Raw genomic sequence first — 23037 nt, 5'->3', positions numbered from 1 at the left:
ACGCCATTCGAAATTGCGTTAGAAGGGCAAGGAGACCAGTGAAAAAACAACTTCTTACCAACTCAATGAAGAAAAAACGGTATCAATGGGGTCTGAAATACAAGAACTGGACGCAAGAACAATGGAGAAAGGTGTTATTCAGTGACGAGACTCATTTCTTCGTACAGGGTCAAAGAAGTCTGCATATTCGCAGATCTCCAGGTGAGAAACTTCGAAAATCTCACATCAATCAGTTCGTAAAACATCCCTTAAAGAAGATGTTTTGGGGCTTTTTCAGCTACTATGTCGTCAGAGGCTTACATATCGTAGAAGGTATGATGCAAGGACCACTGTGCATCGTAGTTTTGCAGAAAAGAGTCGTTGCAGAATTGAAAAAGAGATTTCCAGATGTATCTGGCATTTTTCAGCAAGATATGGCTCCGTGCCACACATCGAAACTTGTGAAGAATTTTATGATTACAACGCGAATAAAGGTTCTGGACTGGCCTGGAAACTCTCCGGACTTAAATCCTATTGAAAATCTTTGGGCGATTTGTAAAGAAAGACTTCGGGGAAAAGACTGCACTACGAAAGATAAGCTAATTGAGACCATAATGAGGTGTGGTACAGCGATCCAAAAATTAGTAAAGATTGCAGTCAACTCGTGGACTCGATACCAAAGCGGATTAATGATCTTCTGAAAAATAAAGGCGGTCATATCATGTATTAATTTGTGAGTAATTTTTGGATTCTCAGAAATAAAACGCAAAAAATGGAAAAAAACGTAATTTTCCGTTTTGTTTCAATTAATTTGCACAAGGGTGTACATTAAAAATACGCAGTCAGCTCAGTCCTTTGAATCAGATCGTACATGCCGTGAAATTTCCTCACAAAAATAAACATTTATGTTCTTAATGACTACTTTTCCCAGATTGATCGTTCGGCAAACATGAAGACTGGCCAATCAATGTTAATGTGGGTTTTTCTTTAACAGAGATACATCAGGCTATCTGCTGTGTCATTCGAGGGAATCGAACCCTTGATTTTAGCATTATAAATACTCTAAAATACTTATCACTGTCCCAGGGGACTCGATGTTAATATCGATATGAACTTTTAGAAATTGAATAATTTCAATGTAATGTATTCTTGAAAAAAAGCATTTTGATAAAGAACTCTTTCTTTCTCTTTGTTTTTATATGATTAACTGTTCAGTACAGAAAGAACACTGACAGAATTTTTGTCAAACATATAGATGCCTGATTTGATTCTATCCTACAGTATTTTAATGATATAAATACCTTTCATAAGTTGTAGAAACATGGTTACAATTAATTATACTTGACATGAAACATTAGTATTCAGATTAATATATTTTTAACAGTATATATTTTTTAAAGGTTTTCAAAACGAAAGTTATTGCATAGTAGTATTTCAACAACAACAGTCTGCCATCTCTATCACTGATGACGCCTTTGTGCTAAATACATGTTACCATCCTGGCTGTGACAAAATAGATATAGTGATGATTCGGAGACTATTTATTAAGGCCATTTGTACATCAACAACTGTAATGGTTTGAATACCTCTCCCAAGCTGGCGAAGCATGATCATTTGTAATTGTACTATCATAGATGTTAGTATCATATTTTGAATACTACATTCTTTATTCAGATGATTCTATCAAGCGCTAAAACTTTATAGTAATAAACAAATAAAATTATATCGTTATTTAAGGGTAGAAAATGTTTACTAAATCAGCATTACAAAATGGATAAATAATACTGAAGAAGCTGAAAATCTATTTATTGTATTTTCAGTTTTAAAATATAAATTGTTGTAAAATAAGTATTTTAATATGTACTTAGACATCACTGTGTTTAATTTCTATCTATGTATAATTATTAATGTATTTCTTTATCACGAAAAATATTTGTTGTAGTTAATCTACTAAAATCCACCGTCAAGTAATCTGTATTCATAATTTGTATTGTAAGCACTTTTTTAATTGTTTGGTAATGTTTTCAATTAATCAAAAGTCATATCAAGTTGTTCTAAAAAATTGTATCCCCTAATCAGTTAAAATTACACATCTTCATAAGACACGGGAAAACCTAAGTTTCGATATGCCATCAACATCATCACGCTCTACACGTCATTTGTTAGCCTTGATACATGTATTTCAACTGAAAAATCCCTGTGATCTATAAACAGATATCAGGTTTCATCACTCTTGGTTAAATACTGTAAACGTTAAAGGCAGATATCAGTTTGGCGCCTGCTTCAATAACATCGTCATTACTTTTTATGTCAAAGTTCATGGAATTCCTGCCAGTGTTGCTGCTATGTTTTATGTTATGTAGGCCAGGTCTAGGAAATCAACAATGGTAAGATATGAACCACCATCGACGGTTAAGTAATATTTAAACATTATTTAATTTTTGTAGTATTTTTCGGTGTGTAACAGACATTTTGATACTGGCAAAAACCATTTTCTAACACCAAATGTGCTATTTATCTATACTAGGACACCCGACATTTCGCTTCTCAGCTTCTTCTAGAGCATTCCACTAAAACACAAACCATAACTGACAGAACAAACTTTCAGTTTGTTTAAATAATAAATTCTATTCGACTCACGTTTGTTATTTAAGCCAGTTTTTTGAAGGTTTGTACTGTCAGTTACGTTCTCTGTTGAAAGAGGAACGATCTTGAAGAAGCTGTGAAGCAAAGCGTTGAGTGTCTGTTAACGAAATATGCCAGTATTAAAATACTAGACATTGCTAATTATCATTATACTGACACAACGACTACAGAATTAATTTATTAGTTTGTCTCCATGTTTGCCCTTTTTATTTAATTGAAGCATCTGTAGTTACTCCTGATAGGGATAAACTGTCGTCCTCTAAATTTACAAGTGTTAGTATCTGAATGTACAAAGGGAATATTACGCGCACGTGGACCAGTTTATTTAAGTTTGTTTGTTTGTTTTTGGAATTTCGCACAAAGCTACTCGAGGGCTATCTGTGCTAGCAGTACCTAATTTAGCAGTGTAAGACTAGAAGGAAGGCAGCTAGTCATCACCACCCACCGCCAACTCTTGGGCTACCCTTTTACCAACGAATAGTGGGATTGACCGTCACATTATACGTCCCCACGGCTGGGAGGGCAAGCATGTTTAGCGCGACTCGGGCGCGAACCCGCGACCCTCGGATTACGAGTCGCACGCCTTACGCCCTTGGCCATGCCAGGCCTTTTATTTAAGTAATATAAACACATGAACTTCTGCTAGCACAATCGAAATTTATGTTAGAGCTAAAAATTACATCAGTTAACAACAGTTTAACACATATCGCCTAAATTATATAGTCTTGTGTTTCAATTCTTTCTATCCGAGTTTAATTTATTTCTTTTTAGCAACTCCTGAAATACGAATAAAATATAATCTCCTATGCAGATTTTTTATTGATTGAATTTTTGATAAAGGGATGTTATAAAATAGTGAAGTTTTAAACATCACCTATATTCGTTTTGAGTTTACACACTCATAAAGTACATTTTATTACAATTTTTAAGGTAAGATTAGTGTTTAGAACAGGTACGACGTTTCGTTTTCTTGTGTACTTAATAATAATCGCACCAGTAGTCGAAAAATCGTATTTTTTTCTAAAAACTTATCTTATTTTCTGTAAAAGCTATAAATTGTAATAAAATGAATTGCTTCGTTTGTCGCTATTTTACACATTTTCTTTTTCCTTTGATAATGGTATTAAGTGTCATTTACTTTTCCGAAAAGTGTTAGCTAAACGTAGGGTCCAATACCACCGGTAAATTTAGGCCTATTCTTTGATAGCTTGTTTAGGCAGATTAGTAGTGATGAGCATACAGAAATGAGTTAAAATTGCCTGTTGTAGTAAAATCGTACGTTTAAGAGTACGAGGTTTCGGCAGTCTTACTGAAAACGAACAATAGAAGATATTGGAAACGCCGTCCTCTGTACTTTTTTCTTTTCTACAGGCAAATGTCCCCTATTCTAGTGTACTAATTAATTTTAGGCCTAATTGTCGATTTTTAGGCACGTGTATTGGGATAGTTGATAAAATATAATAGTTATAAGATAATGAATTTTTAAAATTGTAGTGCCAAGGCTTGTAAAAATCAATTGTCGTCATTTCTTTTGTTTTTTGTAAGTCCATTGTGTGTGTGTGTGTTTAACTCGCATTTGTATATCATCTGAAACTTATAATTATTTTGTTTCATGCATTGTGTTAGATACAGAACATCGAAAATTAGTGAAATGTCTACAGACTTCTGCTATAGATTATACAGTGACAAACTCATGCTTTACATATGAAGCATAATTAAACTTGAGGTTTAATTGAGCCTGTTTGAATTTATATTGAGATGTGTTGATATGATGTTATATATATAAGTTAGAGAAAGTTAAATAATTAACTTGGTGTTTTTATTTCCGTGTTTTTTATGCTATTGAAGTAATTGTTTTTGAAACTAATATTATAAACGCCAGTTTTTTCCTTATACAGAACAAAGCACGTTAAACGTTGTTTCATTTCTTACTCGAATACGCAAAAGAACTATCGTACAATTAACCAATGAGAACATTATTCTTATATTTACGTAGAAGGTATTAAATGTTTCAGATGTTGTCACATTTTAGTGCATTTCACGATTATTTTTGCTTGCAATCATAAATGCTATTCGTAATGTAGCGGTGTGATGAATAATAGTGATACAATCTGCATATGTATAGAAAAATAACTGTACCATCTTAGAATTTTTATGTCAACTGCTTTACGCTACGCTCATAGAAATATGTTTGTTTATTCTGATAAAATCCCAGAATGCTTTTATATTGGATTCAAACAGGCTTGACCCGATCCGAAAGAATAAGGTTAGCGTGCTTGTTCGCAAGTTTCTGTGAATGATGAGTAAAGTTGATTAAAGCAATAATAAATAATTAGTTTTAAAGTAGGTGAACAACAATAACAATTACCGCAATTCTGATTTGTAAATTAATTATATAAAACTGAATAAACATATGCTTCTCTAACTTAATATAGTACACATTATAACTGTTGCTTTAGAAGCAAATGTAATATCCCAGCAGACATCGTGAGCCCATGTAGTAGGCGAAAGGCCTCATCGGCACTGATTATATCAGATATAGATATAGATCGTTATACATTCTTCTTTAGTTTTAATCGTAATCACAGAACACAGTATCGTTCAGATAGATTCACTGGCAAGCCTTGTTATGCGTTATGAGGAACAGGACTGTTAACTCCATACTTTGTGTTTTAAGATTAGTTGCAAGGAATGTAAATATTTTAAAATTTACTGTTTTTCGGGAGATCAGGTAAGAAATGCAAACTTAAAAGGCATTGCGGTTGTATGTGTTCATGTGTTTTTCTTATATCAAAGACACACCAGGCAATCTACTGAGTCCACCGAGGGGAATCGAACCCCTATTTTAGCGTTGTAAATCCGTAGACTTACCGCTGTACTAACGGGAGAATTGTGGCTGTAAAGAGTAATATATCTTCCATGGACTTTCTATGTTTCTTTTTTTTTAGCTTTTCTTGCTTATTAGCATTAAGATGTCTTTTATGCATGAGGATACTGTGGCAAATATGTTTCAGGAATCTCAAGGCTAACTGCCTGGACAATACAATCAATTACTATTTCCCCCAAGAAAAAAAGAGAAGAGAAATTGAACAATTAGAAAGGATCAATGGTAGTAAATATTTAACATAAGGTATGTAAGTAGATAAATTATCTAGCGCTGACGGGAAAAGTTTTTGGTCTAAGAGCATACATTCCGTATATATACCCTTTCTATCAATAATGTGGATTGTGTCGATTTTTGTCTCCAAGGTTGATTAAAGTAGATGACGACTGATTGATAAAATTAAGGTGTACTTCTGGAGATAGATAAAAAAAGAACATCACTGACAGTGTGAACAGTGGAGCCATGGATTTCAATAGCCTCCAGAGATGTATTCTATAGTTTTATTAGTACTACTCCTCCAAGAACTCTTCTAGCATATAATCTGTCATTTCTCTACAGTGAAAACTGTTAAATAGTGACAGTATTAACAGCTTAAACAAGCATCCTGCCAGTATATGCTGCCAAGTATTATAATTTATCTTAGACTAGACTCCTATTTATTATGCTATGTACGTTAACGTATTACAATTTCAAATAGCCAGAAATTTTAACTCTAATTAACAAGTTAATTTAATATCGATGTGTATCAAATTTATGATATTTGCCAACTAGATTAATATCCAAAATTTTCTTTATAACAAGAGTATATTTTAATATACAAATAACAATACAACTTATAATAACGGTTATTACGAATAATTATTTATATACAAAAATTTTACAAATTCACAAACAGTATTCAGTCTTCTATCTGATCTGGAACTGAATATTTAATATCAACGGACTAGGTTCATGACGAGCAAATTACTTTCATGTTGATACACAGATACACTTCAGTTGACAGAAATGCTAGCTAGCTCTATTCTTCACACGTGAGTTATTTTTTTTTCTGCTGAAGTTATACGATGTTTTTGTTGAAAAAAATAACGTCCGAAGTCAATTATCTGAGGTTTAACGATTCGTGATGTTCGATCTATAACGTTCCTGGTCAAATATCTGTAGTTTCCTCATTAATAAGCGTCTATCACAATTATAGCTTTCGACTGTAGCAAACTAACAATGTTCTGTTACTATCTCGCGGCGCATCGGTGTATCTAGTTTGAGATGAAGTTCTGAAACGCTCAGCAATATTCAAAGGTACGTAAAACATATATTGTTGATTCTCACACCTGAGAATCTTTTACAAATTTTGAGAATAGGCGAGACTTGTACAATGTACAGTTACGACAGAAAGTGTTCGTACCACTGTGTCGTGAGTAGTTTTTTCCTTATAACTTAAAACGTATCACGATTAGGATAATGAAAGTACACAGTATATTATAAATGTTATACTAACATACATCTACATAAATTTTTTATGTAAATTGAGCGACAAATAAACATAGGAGGAGCAGAAAGTTTTCGTGTGTCTATTTTAATGGTCAGTACTGCAGCTTTTCAGGTGAATTACTTGGCGCAGTCTCTCCTCATAGCCCTCCATGATCGTTTGATAGTACTCGACAGGTATTTTCTCCCATTCTTCTTTACATAAGGCCTCCAACACTTGCAAGGTTTTCAGATGACGCTGATGAACCCTGATCTTCAACTCATGCCAAACGTTTTCAGTTGGGTTGAGATCCGGAGACTGCGATGGCCACTCCAGAACGCTTATATGGTTGCTCTGCAACCAGGATTGCACATATTTCGATGTGTGCTTAGGTTCATTGTCGTGCTGGAAGATCCAACGACGCCCAAGCCGCAAGTTCCAAGCATCATTCTTGATATAAGTGCCTAATATATCAGCGTACTCTTCGTTTCTCAAGATTCCGTTGACACGGCGAAGGCTGCCTACACCAGAAGAGCTGAAGGAACCCCATAGCATGATCGATCCACCTCCATGTTTAACTGTAGGGATAGTGGTCTTTGGAAAATTTCGTTCTTCCTTCATATGGAAAATATAGCGAGCATCATTGTGGCCGAAAAGCTCGATTTTAGTCTCGTCTAACCAAAGAAAATTCTTCCAATAGGTAAAGGGTTTATCTATATGCTTTCTTGCATACCTTAATCGTGCTTCTAAATGAATAGGCTTTAAATATAGAGTTCTACGAGGACGGCATGTTTTGAACCCAGAAGAGCGTAACATGTTCTTAACTGTACAGGTACTTACTTCAACCCCAGTCTCTCTTACTAGTTTCTGTATGTCATTACATGTTAAACGAGGATTCCTACTAACTTCTCTGAGAACCTCCCTCTTGGTTCTCTGGAATTTTGGTGGGGTGTCCGGAACGAGGGAGGTTAGCAATTGATCCTGTAAGCTAAAACTTGGCAATTATGCTTTGAACAGTAGATTTCGGCACATTACGTTGTGTAGCAATACCGGAAAGAGACACACGAGACTTGTATTTTACAATAATTCGGTTTTTTAAATCACTGGACAGTTGTTACATGTTCACCATAATGACCAAGCAGATAATGACGGAGATGGCGCTAAATTGCCGGAAGTAAATTTTTTGCTGGCTAAATTTCAATAATTATGAACCCAGTGTCTAGTTCTGGAATGGTATAATGTAGTTTATTTGCCAAACTAAACAAATTTTTACGGGAATATCAGTTTTTTCACACGTTCTGAACTGTACGAACACTTTCTGCTCCTCCTATTTTTGGTTATTTGTTTATAAACAGTTTATTTGTCGTTTAATTTACATAAACATTTATGTAGATGTGTGTTAGTATAATATTTATAATATGCCATACGTCTATTAGCCTAATCGAGACACTTTTTAAGTTATGAGCATAAAACTTAAAACACTTTCTGTCATAACTGTATATTTAACAATATACGTTACATGCATCAAACTGAAACAGATGTAGATATTATAACAAATGCATAACAGTAAATGCTGCAGCCCATTTTGCCGTAGTTTTTCACCAAACCTCAACCAGTTCCACATAATTGTCGGCCTTGTGATTGTCCAAGAAGCCCTGAACCACTGCGACAAAGTTGCCCCAAGCTTTTTTTCTTTCCTACTGAGCTTCTTGGGGAATTCTGTGCAACCTAGGATCTTCCTTATTTGTGGTATAACGAAAACAGCAGCTTTGACCTTTGCTTAGGGAAGAAGTCTCGACGGTACTTGAAGGCTGCAGACTCCTTATCAAGAGCTGTGACAAATTGTTTCATAAGACCCAATTTTATGTGCAATGGTGGGAACAACACATTTTAAAGGTCCACTAGTGGCTCACACGTGACATTGTGCCTCCCCACAGAGAACTCGGTCCGTTGTGGCCAGTGCTTTCTGTTGTAATACGCTGCGGTGTTCCTGCTGTCCAAAAGGCAAAGATAACAGGGAAACTTGATGAAGCCTCCTTGGAGATTCATCAGGAATGCCACCATTTTGAAGTCTTCGATAACCTCCCAGCCATACTCAGCATATATCAAGGCTTCTAGCAAGATCTTGACGCTGTTGTATCCCTTTTTGAGGTGCACCAAATGAGCCAGGGGAAGAGACAGATTCTCGTTATGGAGCAGCACAGCTTTGAGGCTTCTGGATGAGCTATCATTGAAGAGGCGCCACTCGTTCGGGTTACAGGCAATTCCAGTTGCCTCTCACAGACCGGATAAATTGTGGCAAAAGCAGAGCCCATCTTGACGAGTGAAGAAGCTTGAAAAATGTCGGTGACGCTTTCTCTGACTTGCGACTTGCACACAAATCCCACTCTTTGAGCCTAGATGTAAAAAGCTCGGCATCAGCTACTCAGCACCGAATCTACCTAGAATGTTCTGGAAAATGGGTAAATTTGAAAATTTCATTACCCAGGTCACAAAAGCAAAGTTTAAAGTGAAAAGTAGGTCTTTTCCATTTACTTTAGGCATAAGCAATTGGGAAATAACACTTTCTGCCCAGCAACAAGGGAAAGTAAAAATTTTGTTACATTGTGTAATTGATAGTTTATCAACGAAATTTGTTACCTTACATATTGTAATTTATCTCGAACAAACCTCTAATTTCTTATGTTATGTATAACAATTGATCTTGGACGAGCTTCCAACTTGTTATATTACGTATTCCTATTACAAATAACCTGAAACAAAGTTAAATTTTAATTTAAAAGTTAATTAAGTGTCGAGATAGCACATACTATAGACCCATGTCAACAAGTTAAGATGTCTTTGAATAAGGACAGTAAGAAAAACATGAAAGAGATAGAAACATAAAATCTAATTTTGCATTTCAGACACTTTGCCAACAAAAAGACTTGATGTAGCTGTTAAAATCAAAGTTCTAGACAGCGAAGATATTCAATTCTTATAAATGGCTAGTCCTCTTGCTACTTATGCTTTTGACTGGAGCGACGGCTAGGAATTCTAATTTTCTAATGTTGAGGAAGCCATCTTGTTAATAATTCCTCTTGGGAAATTTGAAATAGTGTGGAGGTTACGTGAATAATGTATTCTCAATGGTCTTTGGTTTCAAGAAGAGTTATTTGTCCTGTTTCAACCAACAGATCACAATCGTATTTTCCTACTCCATAGTTTACCTATAATTATGTTTCATTTAATAGCATACAGTCCATAAAAGAAAGAGAATAATTCGTTATTTACCATTACGTCTCGCAAGTTGTCGTGCTACACTGTATAAAGTGAAAACAGTACAGCAATGCTAGTGTTTAGGTCCCAAAGAAAGTAAACTGTACAAGCAAAATTATACAATACTTTTTGTGAATAATGCAAGAGTAGGTTGTTGATATACGGAGTTCTATTTAAAATTTTAAATTAAGCATACGACTAATTTATAAATGTGTGTGTTTTCTTATAGCAAAGCCACACTGGGTTATCTGCTGAGTCCACCGAGGGGAATCGAACCCCTGATTTTAGCGTTATAAATCTGTAGACATACCGCTGTATTAGCGGGGGACTGTTTATAAATATTCATTACAACATGGAAACACCAACGTAAATGTCATGAAAAGCAATATGAAGATTTAAAAAAGTAGTGGATCAATTTTACGAAAACATTGATTTATACTAGCCATTAAAACCGCCTACACTTCTGTCATTACTTTTCCAAGGAATTTTATCCAAGGGTCGCTCTAGATAGTAAATGAGGCATTTATTTATATCGAATTATTTCAGTTACCACAATTTCATGTCATCAAATGTGAATGAAAGTAAACAGATGACATGAAAATTATGAAAAAGAATTTGTAGACAAAAAATACTAGCGAATGAGAATAGAAATGTAAGAATGATTTACGTGAAATTTGTAAATTAATATAACTACCCAGTTTTTGTATAAAAAAGCGGTAAACAATTTAAAATTTTGTGGCACTATAGGAAAGAAAAGTGTGTAACACACTTACTAATGATAGATCTAAAGCTAGAAACAATTATATCCAAGAATGAAAAACTTCCTCCTAAGACAAAGGTTGGAATGACATAAAATTTAAATAGAAACAAATTTCTAAACAATGCAAGTTTAAAGATTAGTGCTCCATTGACAGTTTATTGTGAAACAGGATATCGTTTGGTTTTTTTTTAATTTCGTTTTAAGCTATACGAGGGCTATCTAATCTACACTAGCCGTCCCTAATTTAACACTGTAATACTAGAGAGAAAGCAGCTTATCATCACCACCAATCGCCAACTCTTGGACTACTCTTTTACCAACAAATAGAGGGATTGACCGAATATTATAACGCTCCCACAGTTGAAAGGGCAAACATGTTTGGTGCGACCAGTATTCAAACCCATGATCGTCAGGTTACGAGTCGGGCGCCATAACCACCTCGCCATGCAAGATATAGAGGCAATAAACATTGAAAATAAGGAACACTTAGAAATAATATTTCGAAGAAAAATACTAGTGTATATTAATTTTACTTAATTATTTTTGTATGATATTTAATGATATCTCGGCATAAGTGTAAACAAAATTGATTAAAATCAAGTATTTTTTTTCGAAATTAGATACCAGCAATTAAAAAGTATAAATTGCTTAATGAATTTGCACATCAAGAGGACCTTTTGTTAGTTGAAATTTAAAATATCTTTGTAATTGTTTCTTATCGTTGGTGGGGTATTTTGTTCCTTGATGAAAATAATGCAAAATCCAGTACAGTTAGTATCAGTGGTGAATTATTTTTATTCTTAAACTCAGTTACCTGTCAAAAATATTATATTAAACACGTTTATACAAAGCTGCTCACATATTAATTGTACTTCTCATACGACATTATTATATTTCTAAAGGTAAACGTCTTTTTTTGTTTCAGGGAAGGAAAGATAGAGAACATGTTGCTTTCCCTACAGGTCAATGTCAGGTCACTTGAAGGAAGAATGAGTCAACTAAATGTTATGGAGTATGCCTTTAAAATCAATAACATTGACAGCAGGCTGGAGGCTATACTTCAAAAAGTAGAAGAAAATGACAATAAATTGTTAGCCTTACAATCAGAGGTGGAACGACTATCTCAACAGCTCAGTTCTCGTTCACGAGATAAGGTGATGCATATTTGTCGCAAATTATTAAATACAACTGAAATAAACATATAATTTAAAACGTAGAAACATTTTAAAGTAATATTTTCGAAATTACGTACCAGCAGTTAAAAACTATAAGTTACTGGATGGATTTATTCATTAAGCAGGCCTTTCGTTCGTTGAAATTTTACATACCATTGTAATCGTTTCTTATCGTTGGTGGGGTACTTTGTTATTTGATGAAATAATGCAAAGTCCAGTACAGTCAGTATCCGTGGTGAATTATCTTTCTCGATAAAACTAACTTGCAAATAAAACTCTTTGATTTCCTTTGGTATCTACGGCAAAAACTCAAAAACAAATTACGGCAGAAAACTGAATCATTGACTGCCCTATTTCTAATTAACTCATCAACAACACCTTTCTGGTGTTTTTATACATCATTTCTCAAAATGTGAGACATCACGTCAAGCTTAGAAATTTCTAATATATCATCATTATGTTGTACTGAAACTCTTTCTGGGAAACATTACATTTAAAGTAAAACATTCAAACACAGCATAAAACAATATTATATATAAGCTTGGTGGGATTTGCTGGTGCAAGATACGTTTTAATTATCCAATATTACACAAATTTATTATTTATTTTTAAAAATGGTACAGTATTTACAGAAATGTTACATACTATGGCATTTTTATTTCTTTGAAACATGCTTCTTTTCTGTTGAAATATTATTGATGTAACCATTCCTTAAATGTAATTTTGTAGTAAAACGAATTTGTAATAAGATAAGCAGTAATTTTAGACTTGCCACAAAAACTTGAGGGTTTGGTTCTTTGCAAGGACAAATAGCCCATTTCATAGTCCTACAGTTATGACAGAAAGTGTTCGTACCTCTGTGTCGTGAGTAGTTTTTTTTCCTCATAACTTAAAAACTATCACGATTAGTTTGTTTGTTTGTTTTGGAATTTCGCACAGAGCAACTCGAGGGCTATCTGTGCTAGCCGTCCCTAATTTAGCAGTGTAAGACTAGAGGGAAGGCAGCTAGTCATCACTACCCACCGCCAACTCTTGGGCTACTCTTTTACCAACGAATAGTGGGATTGACCGTCACATTATAACGCCCCCACGGCTGGGAGGGCGAGCATGTTTTGGCGCGACTCGGGCGCGAACCCGCGACCCTCAGATTACGAAGCGCACGCCTTAACGCGCTAGGCCATGCCAGGCCCATCACGATTAGATAATGAAAGTATAGTGTATTATAAATATTATACTAACACATATCAACATATATTTTTATATAAATTGAACGACAAATAAACTGTTTATAAACAAATAAACATAGGAGGGGCAGAAGGTGTTCGTGTGTCTACTTTAATGGTCAGTACTGCAGCTTTTCAGGTGAATTACTTGGCGCAGTCTCTCCTCATAGCCCTCCATGATCGTTTGATAGTACTCGACAGGTATTTTTTTTCCATTCTTCTTTACATAAGGCCTCTAACTCTTGCAAGGTTTTCAGATGACGCTGATGAACCCTGGTTTTCAACCCATGCCAAACGTTTTCAATTGGGTTGAGATCCGGTGACTGCGATGGCCACTCCAGAACGCTTATATGGTTCCTCTGCAACCAGGATTGCACATATTTCGATGTGTGCTTAGGGTCATTGTTATGCTGGAAGATCCAACGACGCCCAAGCCGCAAGTTCCGAGCATCATTCTTGATATAAGTGCCTAACATATCAACGTACTCTTCGTTTTTCAAGATTCCGTTGACGCGGTGAAGGCTGCCTGCACCAGAAGAGCTGAAGGAACACCATAGCATGATCGAGCCACCACCGTGTTTAACTTTAGGAACGGTGTTCTTTGGAAGATTTCGTTCCTCCTTCATACCAAAAATATAGCGAATAATATAGTCTCGTCTGACCAAAGAATACTCTTCCAATAGGTAAAGGGTTTACCTACATGCCTTCTTGCATATCTCAATCGTGCTTTTAAATGAACAGACTTTAAATATGGAGTTCTGCGAGGACGGCATGTTTTGAACCCAGAAGAGCGTAACATGTTCTTAACTGTAAAGGTACTTACTTCAACCCCAGTCTCTCTTACTAGTTTCTGTATGTCATTACATGTTAAACGAGGATTCCTACTAACTTCTCTGAGAATCTTCCTCTTGGTTCTCTGGAATTTTGGTGGGGCGTTCGGAACGAGGGAGGTTAGCAATTGATCCTGTAAGCTAAAGCTTGGCAATTATGCTTTGAACAGTAAATTTCGGCATATTAAGTTGTGTAGCAATACCATAAAGAGACACACGAGACTTGTATTTTACAATAATTCGGTTTCTTAAATCACTGGACAGTTGTTTCCAGTTAGCCATGATGACCAAGCAGATAATGACAGAGACGGCGCTAAATTGCCGGAAGTACATTTTTTGCTGGCTAAATTTCAATAATTATGAACCCAGTGTCTAGTTCTGGAATGGTATAATGTAGTTTATTCGTCAAACTAAACAAATGTTTACGGGAATCAGTTTTTCACACGTTCTGACTGTACGAACACTTTCTGCTCCTCCTATTTTTGGTTATTTATTTATAAACAGTTTATTTGTCGTTTAATTTACGTAAAAACTTTTGTAGATGTGTGTTAGTATAATATTTATGATATATTATACGTCTATTAGCCTAATCGAGATACTTTTTAAGTTATGAACAAAAAACTACTCGGGACACAGGGGTACGAACACTTTCTTTCGTAACTGTGTACTAAGACAAGAGTAACAATTAGTGACACAATTTAATGTGAAAACTTTAAAAATATCTTACAATGTATAATAAATCGTAACCGTTATTATGAAGAAACTGTAAAAAATATTCTCAGTTTCATGATTTGAATGCTACTTGTTAATGAAGTAACTACAAACAAACAACTAAACTTTCTCCACATTTGTTTGATTTGTTTTGATTTCGTGCAAAGCTATCTTCACTAGCCGTTCCTAATTTAGCAGCGATTCACTACAGCCAGTCAACACCACCTAGTGTCAACTTTTGTCTACTCTTTTTACCAACGGATAGTGGGATTGGCTGTACCCTTAGAATACACAAATGGTTGAAAGAACGAGTACGTTCGGTGAGGGGAATGCAAACCTGCGACCATGGATTGCGAGTGAGCTTCTTAACCACGAAGCAATGTTCGGCCTCAGACGGGATGTATTAAGCAATAATTTTTCATGAAACAGGACATAAATATTAGGATAGGCATAAAACACATTTGAAACACAGCTACTCAATAAATTGGCTGTTTTGTTTAATTATTGAAAATTTTATTGGTAGTGAAAAAATTGAACAGTTTGGATAAAGTTCAGCTGACCTACTGTTGTAAAATTATGGCAGAATGTTTTCTGTTGAGCAGCGTTCTAAGTCCTGAGGCTCGATTAACAACATGCTGCCGAATATGCTTTTCCACTTTAGTTGTGTGGATGTTATGATTGCCAGCATATATCAGTTAAAAGTAACCTTGTATGTGGTGATTGATGCTGAGAATTTATCCTCTGTTTAGTAAACAATTCTGAATTAGGAATGGCTACGTATGAACCTTAGAGTTTCTCAAACCTGGTTTTTTTCGTCAATAATAATTTTATCATATCTTTATTCTATAGTATACGGCCAGTAAAAAAAAAAAAAAGATAAGAATTATTAACACCGTTATTCAGATGTAAAATATTATTAGTCTGATTCTTTTTTGCAACACAGCCATTTATATTGTAAATTGTTTAGTCAAATTGTATGATTTCGTGCAAAGTTGTTTTTGCTAGCCTTCCATAGTTTACATAATTTTATTGCTGAAAGAAATCTGACATGAAATAAAATATTAGGATTAAATTCCTTGTGTTAATTACACTAAGATTGGCGAAGCATATGTATATCGGTAGTTTGTGTAATTAAGACCGATAATAATTTTATTATATCTTTATTTTCTAGTAAATAGCTAGTAAAAAAAAAGATAATAATTATTAACACCTTTATTCAGATGTAAAACATTATTAGTCTGATTTTCTTTTTTACAACACAGCCATTTATATTATAAATTGTTTAGTCAAAATATCCAAATCGTTACCTCGTTTTACAGGGAACGTGATAAGTTTCATTGGACAGAAAACCTCCATGACTAACCATAGCAAAACACGAATTTACTAACAGTTTTGTGATAGTTACACATAATTATTAAAATATAATATATATTTATATTTGCAGAGTACCCCAGACAGGTCAGATGAGTCTGAACAGAATCAGCCTCTCGTTTTAGAGAAAGTAGAAGGTTATAGCCAGAAAATTTTAAGAGCTCATCAGACCCTTTTAGATATCTTGAAAGTTACTAATGAAAAAGTAACGAATGGATTAAATAAGATGTTTGAAAAATTCAATTCATTCGTCCAACTTAAATCTTTGGAAAATTCTTTTCAACGTGTTGCTCAGAATGTGGAAATAGTTCATGGGAAGATCAACTCCATAACTACAACAAATGCCGTTACCAGTACCGTAGTGGAAAACTTACAGGTAATGATTGAAAACGGATTTTTAGATTTACAGAATATTCTGAGGAAAGATCTTGATTTCAGGAATACGCTATCCGGCATCAAACCTTTCATAGAAAACATACAAAAGGAAGTGATTCAAGGAATCAGTATTGGTAAACAGCATTCAACGGAGATGTGGGGGAAAGTAATTGAGATTTTCAATTCCACTTTCTTCCCTGTATCCAATCTCAGAACTATTAGAACAGTGTTTGATGAAATAAAAACGGAAGTTGACAAGCTAAGAAACTTGGAAATAAAATTTCAGAAAGCTAATTCGGCTAAAAACTACATTAAGGACGAAATAGATAAGCTTTTTGCTTTAAATCCTACTATGCATTCACATATGGGTCAGCTTAAACACTCTATAGATACAATAAAAGATGAATGGTACAAGTTGACATCTAATCTTACCAACAGCATGAAAACGTTGGATAACGTTTTCCCACCGCTACAGAATAATTCTGATAGAAAAGAATTTTGTTTGCAGGAAGCTGCGAGCATTGTTAAAGTTGTTGAAGATATCAAAACAGGAGTTCAGCACCTCGAGACAGTGACTGGTGGACCTCACCAAGATGGCAACATTAATAACCGATTAGACCAACTCAAGGATTTAATGACACAATGTGTTTTTAAAAATGCGTCTGGTATATTTCATATTAAACGTCTTCCTGAACTAAAGACACTACATACTTTGCCACCTAAAATACCAACCCCAACACGTTTTCCTGACTTTAAACGATTTGTTGCTTCTGCTATACCTCCGAAATTAAGGTTGAGACCACAAATTGGATAACGTACTGGTTAAATACATCCATCATCAATAAAATAAAAAAATAGAAATGGAATTACAGGTTTCAACTTTAAGACATCAGTAAACGTTTGGCAAAATTGAGATGACCTTTTGTATCATTAATATCATCAGGAGTTTAAATTCGGCAATTAATTTAAAGTTTTCAACTGTCAAATTGAATGCTGTTTTGTTTAAGTTGTAGGCTGATACATCCATTCATGACACCCGCAAATAGGATAACACTAGTTACACAAATATATCACCTGTCTTTTGCAAAATATAAGCAATTTCGTATGTCTGGGTTATCTGAAAATTTTCCTTTTTTATTTACAGAAACATACACTTTCAAGTAAGTTGAAACGCCTGCCTTTTTTTAAAGCTTTTCTTGTTTCTCATTAATAGTTACCTTTTAGATACTGCGAGCTAGTTTGCAGCCTCAGGAAGAGGGGGTAGAGACAATGACGTCATAATGCCAGAAATTATTACTTACATGTGCGTTGGCACGATAATGATCGTGCAGATAGATCGGGGAGAAACCACAACAAGAAGACGTAGATCAATGTCATAAGTTTCATAGTAACAATTAAAGTATTAAAATTAATATATTATATAATTTGTATAATGTTGTATTTACAATTATTACTGTTACAATCTCGCTTTATCCTTAAAAAGTTTTATACATTTTACAAAAGTGGACGGTGTTACTATAGGCTCTTACTAAGTATAGTGTTGCTAAAGTAGTTGATACTCTTTATAAATATGTAGTTTAATAAGATGATGAGTTCATCATTAAAGGTGTCAGAACGTGTTATTATGTCTAGATAGTTCACAAACCACCAGATGATGTTCTATCAACTTTATAGTTTTATATATATATTGCTTGTGTTTTACAAAGAAGGGTGATGTTTCTGTAAATGGATAGTATTACTGAGGTTTTATGGACAAATCATGTTAACAAGGGCAAGGCTAGCACAGTTCGTTGATCAGTAATATTTTATCTTGTATCTCAGAACAGTTTGTATGGTTAGTAATAATTTTACCAAAATAAAGCAGAGAACAACGTTTCAACTTTTTTAGGGTCATCTTCAGGTTAACAAAGAGAGAATTTGCAAACAGGCTTTGTTAATCTGAAGATGACCTAAGTTGGTCGAAACATTGTTCTTTGTTTTATTTTGGTAAAATTTAATACCCATACCAGTCGTCATGTGATACATTTTTACTTCAAATTGGTTTCTCGTCATCACGGAGTATTTTACCTTATTTGTTTAAGATACTTTTAAAAATATTTGTGTTAGAAAGGATGATGCTATTTTTACAAGGTCTTATTAAGAGTCTGTAGGTGTTCTGTCGTAATAGGCGTATTGTGTGTGGTTTACAATGACATATGGTATTTATATAAACAGTATTAATATATACTTCCATAGGACTGCATAAAAATTTCAACTTGGCTTAACTTATATTTTCATTTGTATATTTAACTGTATTATACCTGTTTATATTAATAGATAGTGTTACTAAAACGTTTACTGTACTGCTTTTTATCACATATAATGTACCATGATCATATGGCAAGTTGTTTTTTTAATATGAATTTTGTATACGTTTAATGTACTTATTATAGTTTTTGCTTCTACATCTACTTTGCATGAAATACTTTTGTACTTTGTGAAATTTTACAATTAAAACACTTTTCGCTAATTCATTTATTCTATAATTTTCATTCATGTAACTATAAAACATCTATCAATTTTACAGGGTGTTTGGAAAGTCACTGTGCACTTATATATTTATCAACAGATATGTTTCAATATAGAATACAGGAGGTTAATATGAATGACAATTATAAACAATGTTGAAAGTGACCCCCGTTGACATCAATACAGGCCTGGATCCTTCCTATTTTGTTTCTAAACACCGCTATCAGTTGCTGGCTTGAAATAGACTGAATAAAATATGATTACAAAACATCACAGTGACTTTCCGAACACCCTGTAGAAAGCATGCTTATTTAAATCTCTAAATAATATCAAATAATTCATTTTAACTTTGTAAGTTGATTTGTTTCACCAAAGTTTAGTTTAAAGGTTCTACATAAATAACTATTTTAACTATTACTATTGTAGAAAATTATATTTTTACTTTTCTGTACGTATTTTAATTGTGAAAATTAAAGAAACTACTATCTATAGGTGTTTCTAATGAATGTGTTTACCCATCTAATACAACTGTAAATCATCAATATATATAGGTAAAACCATAAATTCTAAATTGTTGGTAACTAGCTGCCTTTCCTCTAGTCTTTTACTGCTAAAGTAGGGATGACTAGCCCTCGTGTAACTTTGCGCAAAATTCAGAAATAAACAAACACTAAATAAAACTGTTGTGAAACATACTGAAATATTAATTTAGAAAAATAAGTAAACATTCAGACTTAACATGCATACTGGAATACTTATTAACTAAACTTCAAGACACACTAAACTAGCTTTCATACAGCTTTTGTACATTATGTTCATATTACGGCTTGCTTATTTCAGTAAACTTTTTAATGTAGTTTATAAACGAAAAATTTAGTGTACAATTTTTGTATTTTTTGAGTTCATTTTAATTTACAAGAAAGCATTTTGCACTTATTAGTAAAAAAGATTTAAACTGCTTGAAATACAGTAACTGTCAAATGTTCAGACATGGTCAGTTGAAAAATACAACTTACATTAATAATTTGCTAACAATTTAATTCTACTCTGTTCATTCTAAAGATAAAATTTCAAATAATTAAGTGCTTAGCTTAGTCTTTGATGATAAATTACTTATCGTGAATATCGATTTCTAAGAGCTATGTTTAAACAACTAATACACGTTTTCATTTATATTTGTTATATGAAACTCATGTTTCATCATAGCCCCAATATACTATAAATAATATACGTAATAAGCTTACTCAATTAACAAACATACTAAAATATTTATCAAAAACCTTTAAGATATATTACTATACTGTTTACAAAAACGTCTTAGTTTATAGAATACTGACCTACTGCCCAATGTAATAACACTTCCATTATATAGTTGTTCTAGCTGGCCTGGCATGGCCTAGCGCGTTAAGGCGTGCGCTTCGTAATCTGAGGTTCGCGGGTTCGCGCCCGAGTCGCGCCAAACATACTCGCCCTACCAGCCGTGGGGGCGTTATAACGTGACGATCAATCACACTATTCGTTGGTAAAAGAGTAGCCCAAGAGTTGGCGGTGGGTGGTGATAACTAGCTGCCTTCCCTCTAGTCTTATACTGCTAAATTAGGGACGGCTAGCACAGATAGCCCTCAAGTAGCTTTGTGCGAAATTCCCAAAACCTTGTTCTAGCACGTTAGTAATAAAAACATCATAGGATAAAGCACTGTAAACGAAGTATAAGGTACATTCTCCAAAGTGATTCGAGCTAATACGATCCAAGCTTTTTTATTTTATAAAATGTACACAACATGCTGAAAAATTGATTTTCACCCTCACGTGGTATAAAATTGTTTTTTATACCATAGTCTAATATTCTATCACCAATTTATGTAAGTAAAATCATAGACTTGTTAAGTATCATAAATATTGAAACATTTATTAACAAAACTTCATATTAGAAAAAATACTTTATGATTTATCACAAATAATGTGCACACATTCTAATTTTTGAAAATTTTAGAAACAAGGCCCTCAGTGGCTCAGCGGTATGTCTGCGGACTTCTAACGCTAAAAATCGGGTTTCAGTACCCGTGGTGGGCAGAGCACAGATAGCCCATTATGTAGCTTTGTGCTTAATTCAAAACAACAACAACAGAAACAAAATACGTAAAAGTTCTTGAAAAATATTTCAGTTTGTAGCTTTTTATGATAAAAGATATGATTTAGAAGAAAACACGATTCTTTTACATCTTATAAATACATAATATGTATTGTTTATCTCTACATGTTTAGTTTACTTCCAGAATAAGTTCTATCGCATTTGTTAGACATTACAATTTATCTCGGATGATTTATTATGTAAACGTATTACGATTTCAGTTAACAGGAAATTTGAATTTAGCAGTTAATTGAATGTCGATGTGTATCAAATTTATATTTGCCAACAAGATTGATACTCACATTTTTCTTAAGACAAATATATTTGAAGGTACAAAGAACAATATAATTTATAATAACGATTATTACAAATAATTGTTATAAATGTTAGTTTACACAGAGAAAGAAGGCTTACAAACTTACAAATAAAATTGAGTCTTCTATCTGGACTGGAACAAAATTTGTTTTTGACGGTTCAAGAGGATTGAATTCTATGTTGATATTGTTATACTTGTTTTCAATTTATGGATCATATATTTATTTAGAATATAAAACTATTATTCTTTACAAATATAGCTTGACAAGATCTAAATATTTTATATCTTCTTCAGGGTGCAACTCTTTAAAAATATCAATATCGTCTATCTTCCAGTTTGGATTGTGTTTTTCAAATATGTCTGAGGGATAAATTCCGCTGACAGCTCGATACCCTTTGATGTTTAAGAATAATACAATTTGAAATGTGTGAATTATAAAATACTGAATTGCCAAGATTAAATTTCAGCGTAAAATTATTTTATATTTTCCTTTCAGAATTTCATATGTTCATTACTATGTTCATTAGTAATATAACTGTTAGTGATCTTAACTTGTTATTCAACGTGTTCTATTGTTATAAAATATTTGAACATAATGAAATAAAAATTAATATATTTCGCCTGATATATGGTAACACAAAACAATGACGGTAGCTGTAAAAATTAGATTATTCTCGTATGAATATTGAGAATCTGTTACTATAATGTTACATCACTGTATCGTTGAAACATTAAGTACTCTGAATACCATTGTTTCATTACAATGATATAAGTGATAAGTGCTGTGATCTCATGATAAGAGATATGGTGTACAAGATAACTCACAGTTGTCCCTTTTCGTAAGTGTAGTTTATAAAGAGTGCTCATAAAAATTCACACAAAAAACAATGTTAGAAATTTACTAACGTGTTTAGATTTATTTCCAGAGGTCGCTGCTCAAAGACCATATTTATTACACAAAAAACAATGTTAGAAATTTACTAACGTGTTTAGATTTATTTCCAGAGGTCACTGCTCAAAGACCATATTTATTATAAGTTAGTATTATTCCTATCATATAACGCAATAATGTTTAAAACTAATACGTCAACAAGATTGTTATAAGATTTATAACCATTGATAAAATTTGCAAACTGCATTGCAGTAACAGAAATAAGATTAAATCATAGCACGTTATCACGAGATTTTCCCTTAAGTTGCAGTCATAAAAACTTACTATCTGAAATTAAAAACCAAGTGTTATCTACTTTTGAAGCAGTTTTGTGATCGTCAGTGAAAATCATAATTTTAATAGTAAAAATGTGCACATTACAGAACATCTTGTTGCAGTGTCAACTTTCGTCAGCAACCTTGAGGTCTCCGACTAAACCTGTCAGTATACACAGCCAATGGTCTGTACATAAAG

The 23037-nt window shown here is 33.6% G+C and overlaps 1 protein-coding gene across 2 annotated transcripts; it reads left to right on the top strand.

The window, feature by feature from the left end:
* Positions 1–2209: 2209 nt before the first annotated feature.
* LOC143222212 (uncharacterized) lies at positions 2210–21956 on the top strand. 2 transcript variants are annotated; one of them, XM_076448343.1, is made up of 4 exons: positions 2210–2366; positions 11918–12146; positions 16376–16678; positions 21927–21956. In XM_076448343.1, exons 1-4 carry the CDS (start codon positions 2287–2289, stop codon positions 21939–21941), a joined length of 627 nt encoding a protein of 208 aa, XP_076304458.1. In that variant the 5' UTR covers positions 2210–2286; the 3' UTR covers positions 21942–21956. The 2 variants fall into 2 exon arrangements, with proteins under 2 accessions (XP_076304458.1, XP_076304457.1); XM_076448342.1 differs by lacking the exon at positions 21927–21956 and having other exon boundaries at positions 16376–19674.
* The last annotated feature ends 1081 nt before the right edge of the window (positions 21957–23037 follow it).

The sequence above is a fragment of the Tachypleus tridentatus genome, chromosome 8 (genome assembly GCF_004210375.1).
Source record: "Tachypleus tridentatus isolate NWPU-2018 chromosome 8, ASM421037v1, whole genome shotgun sequence".
Classification (NCBI taxonomy): domain Eukaryota; kingdom Metazoa; phylum Arthropoda; class Merostomata; order Xiphosura; family Limulidae; genus Tachypleus; species Tachypleus tridentatus.
Note: the sequence above shows the minus strand (reverse complement) of the source record. Positions and strands in the feature narration are given on the sequence as shown.

Coding starts and splice junctions, on each gene's coding strand:
- LOC143222212 (XM_076448342.1), top strand. CDS start 2,287: ATGTCAAAGTTCATGGAATTCCTGCCAGTGTTGCTGCTATGTTTTATG. Junction 2,367..11,917: donor GGTCTAGGAAATCAACAATG/GTAAGATATGAA, acceptor TTTTTGTTTCAG/GGAAGGAAAGATAGAGAACA. Junction 12,147..16,375: donor GTTCTCGTTCACGAGATAAG/GTGATGCATATT, acceptor TTATATTTGCAG/AGTACCCCAGACAGGTCAGA.